This window comes from Primulina huaijiensis, chromosome 3 (genome assembly GCF_012295235.1).
Source record: "Primulina huaijiensis isolate GDHJ02 chromosome 3, ASM1229523v2, whole genome shotgun sequence".
In the NCBI taxonomy this organism is placed as follows: Eukaryota; Viridiplantae; Streptophyta; class Magnoliopsida; order Lamiales; family Gesneriaceae; genus Primulina; species Primulina huaijiensis.
Window position 1 is genome coordinate 27,797,292 of NC_133308.1, and position 4,880 is coordinate 27,802,171.

Sequence of the window (4,880 nt, forward strand, 5' to 3'; positions counted from 1 at the left end):
AATATGAAAATTAAAACCTTTAAAGAGTGTTTGATTGATAATAAATTTGATTATCTCTATCAATGATTTATCGACAAACTCCGCGCATATAACTTAGTACGATTTCTAATATAATTTCGATAAATTATCATGGCATCGTCATTGGGGGACTCTGACCCTCTGATGAATCAAACATGTACACGTATCCAAATAACTAAGACGCAACCATGTCATGGTATCACACCTAAATTAGGAAAAAATTACTTTACCTATTTTAAGTTATGAGTAATTTTATCCATAATAATTTTTAAAATTTTTACAATTAACCTGATTTTTCAATATTTTTTTGAGGCATAATTTGATATCTTAATTTAAAAAAACTTAAATTAAATTTACTAAGATTTTTAAAATTTCAAACAAAAATTAATCAAATTAAATTATAGGTCAAGAGTGAGAAAACTAAAAATATCAAATAAAAATCAATCACACAATCTAAAATACGTACATTGATATTATTACACCGAAAATACGTTAAAAAAAATAATAAATTACACGAACAAGTAAAATTTAGGCATCTGAATATGTGCACGTAAAAAATTTTGCTCCTGAGAAAGTCATTGGCCCCATCCAAGTCTGATATTTGCTATTTGCCAAATATCAAAGACAGATTATATCAATGTTTTCATCCTTGTCATCAAGAAATCAATACAGAGGCACGGCGATCCGCGGCGGCGCTTTCGGCCGCGGCTTCTTCAACTCCACGGCGTTTTCTTCTCGCCGCCGCGGCTCACATGGGCATGGCATTGCTATGAACTTGGGAACGTTATCGCCGGGCATTATGACTGACATGCTTTGATTCCCTTGCTGTTTCGATTTCTGAATTATATTTTTTTATGAATTTATACTTCTTTTATGAAAACATAAGAATTATTAAAAACAAAAAAAAAAGGATGAAAGAGGTCGACCAGCCATGTCTGTCTAGAGAGCATGTGCTCCTGGACAACTAAAGTTATGGAAATACGTTTAATATATTATGAGATTAAACATATGTCCTAAAATATTATTATGTATTCCATATAACATAAATCTTTCGTGTAAAAATAGAATAATTTTTCACACCGAGCTATCGGGTTCAAAAAGAAAATAAGTTTAACTAGACTATAGACTTACATCATGAGGAGACTTAGGCTTGGACGAGCCAAGATCACCGTCGGCTTCAAGATCCGGCGGGCGTAGGGAGAGAGTGCGGCGGAGCTTGTCCCAGTGATAGCAGCAGAAGAACATTCCGCTGAGGGTGAAAATGACCAGAAGAAGAAGGGCTGTGCCGAGTGGGAATCCCAGCGAAGGCCGCGAATCCGACCCGTGAGAAACCGGGGCACCACCATGTTCCATCGAATTGTGTTTCGCTTGTATCTCTTGTTCCCACTTCCCTCATCAGAGAGAGCGCAGCCGCACCAAATATATTTGTGTTCTTGGAAAGAACAAAAGGGCGTGCACAACTGGCAAGGAAGATGTAAAGGTTGGAATTTTATTTAATTATTTTTTAGAGAATTGGTAGATTTATTTATGGCTTGTAATTCATAAAATTCCGCCAAGAATTGGGTCAATGATCCTAGTAAATAAATTTAATCGTTATCATATTCATATTTATTGAAAAATATAATAAACATATACCTTTTTCCTTTAGAGAGGTACACGATTTCGGGGCCAGGGTACGGAAAGTATGTTGTGCCCCACTTTGCTTTGGTGCTACCAAGCATCATCTTTATAAATAAATATACATAACTAAAATTATAATTTCAGTTGTAATCAAATTCCAGCTGAGATTTAATTAAATTTCATGGAAATATTATTGTTGCTAGGGAAGGTAAATACGCGTATTACGACCTTTCAAGTTTCTAAAGGAAAAAATCGAAATATCTTTTTTTTTTTTAAAGGATCCACATGTGACAATTCAAATGAAAATAACTTCAAATATTTTAATGGTGTATGAGACATATCTACAAGTTTCGGTGGAGCTATGTCTTTCACAAAACTTCTTGTGAAATTCTCTCTATTCAACTAATAAAAAATATTATTTTTATGTCAAAAAATTATTTTTCATGCTGAATATATATCGAATCAATAAATCTGTGATATGATCTCACAATAAACATACTATATGTCTTTTGTTAAAAAAAATTTTTTTGTCATTTTCTAATTATATTATTCCTTGATAGATAGATATATTTAATTCAATAAATAAACGGACGGACATTTGAAATAATAACTCGATATTCAGTCTATGTATATTTATAAATATTAGTTGATTTTTGACTCAGATGTATATATGACATGTGTTTTTTTACAATGTTCTAAAATAGTAGGCGATGTCTACCAATTATTGCCTAGTCGTCGAGGTAGCACTCAGACGGTTTTCAAAATTAATTTTTATAATATTTAATAACTTAATATATTTAAATTCTTTTTATTTTTTATATTAAATATAGGTGTAGAAACAGCTAATAAAAAATAAGACGATTTTTTATTTTTTTAGAATATTGAATAATTGTTTAAACCTATACCTTTTTTCTTATAAAAACTTCCCAAAAAATAATCTTCATTTTTTCATTCTAGATCATTGAAGAAAATGAAATTGTGTTAGGACAAGCCAACAAATCATATCTCTTATTGAACTTTAATTTAGGTTCTATAAAAAAAATTGAACTTTTATTTTAATAAAATGAATTTTTACTTTAAATTAAAATACCAAAAAAATAACAATAACAAAAACAAAAAAACAAAAATCTAAACAACCTAGAGCCGCCTAGAACGATCTAGGCAACCTTGCCGCCTAAACTAGCGGACTATTTTTTTTTCTAGGCTGCTACCATTTTTAGCACAATGGTTTTTTAACCAATAATAACATGCAATTAGACTCGTAAATAGGAAATATGCACTATGAAATTAACATGCTTATTTACTTTTTTGCTATTAATAACAGTACTCTTCACTTCCTAAAAAAATAATTAAAAAAATCAGATTTCACTATTAATTATTTTGAGATATTTGATTTGAACAAAAGGTGTGTTACATAGACTTGACTTAATTAGCAACAATAAAAAATTATTTCAAGTACAAAGTTTCGAGTACAAAAATACAAAGAATTTGAAATTCGTCATAGTTTTACATTTAATATCTTAGGAATCCTTTGGATCGAACGATGTGAGATGAGGATATATAATCTAATGATTTATAACTTGTGCAAAGCTTGAGTAAAACAATGGACGAAACAGGCTAAAACGGAAATGTGTTCGACAGTAAAGTGCATACCGGGGGTACGGGTGCGGGTTCATTAGTGGCAAACAAATACAATCTCACCCTTAGAAAATTTGTAGATAGGAATCCAAGTTTGAAACGTCCATACTAGTGCGTCAATAATGGTCCACAAACTTTAATTATCTTCAACAAAACTCGGCTTTTTTCTTCAATAAAGATACGACTACCGTGGAAAAGGATTTGCAACTTTCTTTTCAGTGGAATACATTCAAGATTTTCTTTAGAAAATTTTATATCCCTCTCTTAATCCTGTCTCATTCCGAATCAAGTTCTAAACAATTACGTTATAGAGATCAAAATACATCTTAATATATAGTACCTATTTGTAGAACAAATAATACACACAGCAAAGACCATCATTGTGTAATTTTCTTCTAAGTTTTGGAGCCAGTTTTTAATTTGGATCTTGAGTATTCCTTTTCTTGGTTCCTATAGACGATAAGTTATCACAGTACTGTTCAGCTTGGGTGGAAACTGTTGTGCGATCAATAAATTTCGAATTTTTTTGTGAAATGGACAATCCAAGGTGAGGTCCACATTTATATTTAAAGAAGCAAAATCAATTCATGAAGAAATTTGACCCGTTAAGGAGGAAAATACTATTTTGAATATTACAATTCTATAACTTTAAGGTCTTGACATAATACTAATTAAATATTTATTATTTATAGCAAACTGTATTGATACCCCCATAAGATTCCGGGTCATTGGTGACCCGGGTACCATCAAGAACCCGAGCACTACATTTCTCAAGCATTCTCCGAACAGCCTGATCTCTCAGGCAATCACACGGGCACTTCTCCTTTCCCCGGGCAGTCATCATAGCCCGAGCTCTTATACAAGCACCCGGGTAACCGACCACCCGAGCCACCTCGAGAATTGAACCACACTCGAGTATGATTGATACAGGCCGTCTAATCTGTCAGAACAACTTGGGCTTGGAGTGTCCTAGAAGTCATCAGAAGCTAGAGTATGGGCAACCGACTTGCCATACTTAGTAGGTGGCACTAGAATCGAGGTACCTATTTCATTTTCTACTATAAATAGCATGTATTAATTTCATTTACGGATTCTGAAATCTTTGAACTTTCAAGTATTATACATATTTTCTCTCAAATATTGCTCGTGTTCATCTTCAACATGCTGACTTAAGCATCGGAGTGGCTACGCCGGACACTTATCCGATGCCCATTCACGAGCTCTTTTCTTGTTTGCAGGTGCTGTTGAGGCCATTATCTTCAATCAAATTCTCCAAACATTATAAATTGTTGATTTGATCCGTTGGAGCTCCCGACCCGGCTCATCCCATTTCAGCGAGATCACATCATGTATACATCTCATATTATTTATCGTTATTTATTTCTCTCTAAGTTAGAGATTGATTTTCCCAATTCGATACCTATTTATTGGTCAACCATTTTTTTTATGAAAATGTGTGTTATTACTGATATAAACAACCACAACAAAATATAATCGATCAATATAAACAATCCAAACCACAAGAACAAATCAACACAAATATTTACATCATCTATTCAAACCGAATATGCATTCCACAAATTGTTGATAACCATTCAAATGTT

At 32.5% G+C, this 4,880-nt stretch overlaps 1 protein-coding gene across 1 annotated transcript; it reads right to left on the bottom strand.

The window, feature by feature from the left end:
* Window positions 1-634: 634 nt before the first annotated feature.
* On the bottom strand, window positions 635-1,546 carry LOC140972360 (uncharacterized protein At5g65660). Its single transcript, XM_073434805.1, has 2 exons — window positions 1,150-1,546; window positions 635-855 (listed from the first exon to the last, which is right to left on the bottom strand). The coding sequence occupies exons 1-2, from the start codon at window positions 1,369-1,371 to the stop codon at window positions 682-684; spliced, it is 396 nt and encodes a 131-aa protein (XP_073290906.1). The 5' UTR covers window positions 1,372-1,546; the 3' UTR covers window positions 635-681.
* Between the last annotated feature and the right edge of the window lie 3,334 nt (window positions 1,547-4,880).

Bases quoted from the DNA above. Each gene is read 5' to 3' on its own strand.
- LOC140972360 (XM_073434805.1), bottom strand. From the start codon at position 1,371: ATGGAACATGGTGGTGCCCCGGTTTCTCACGGGTCGGATTCGCGGCCT. The intron at 856-1,149 runs GTAAGTCTATAG...AATATAATTCAG, and splicing joins AGCCTAAGTCTCCTCATGAT to AAATCGAAACAGCAAGGGAA.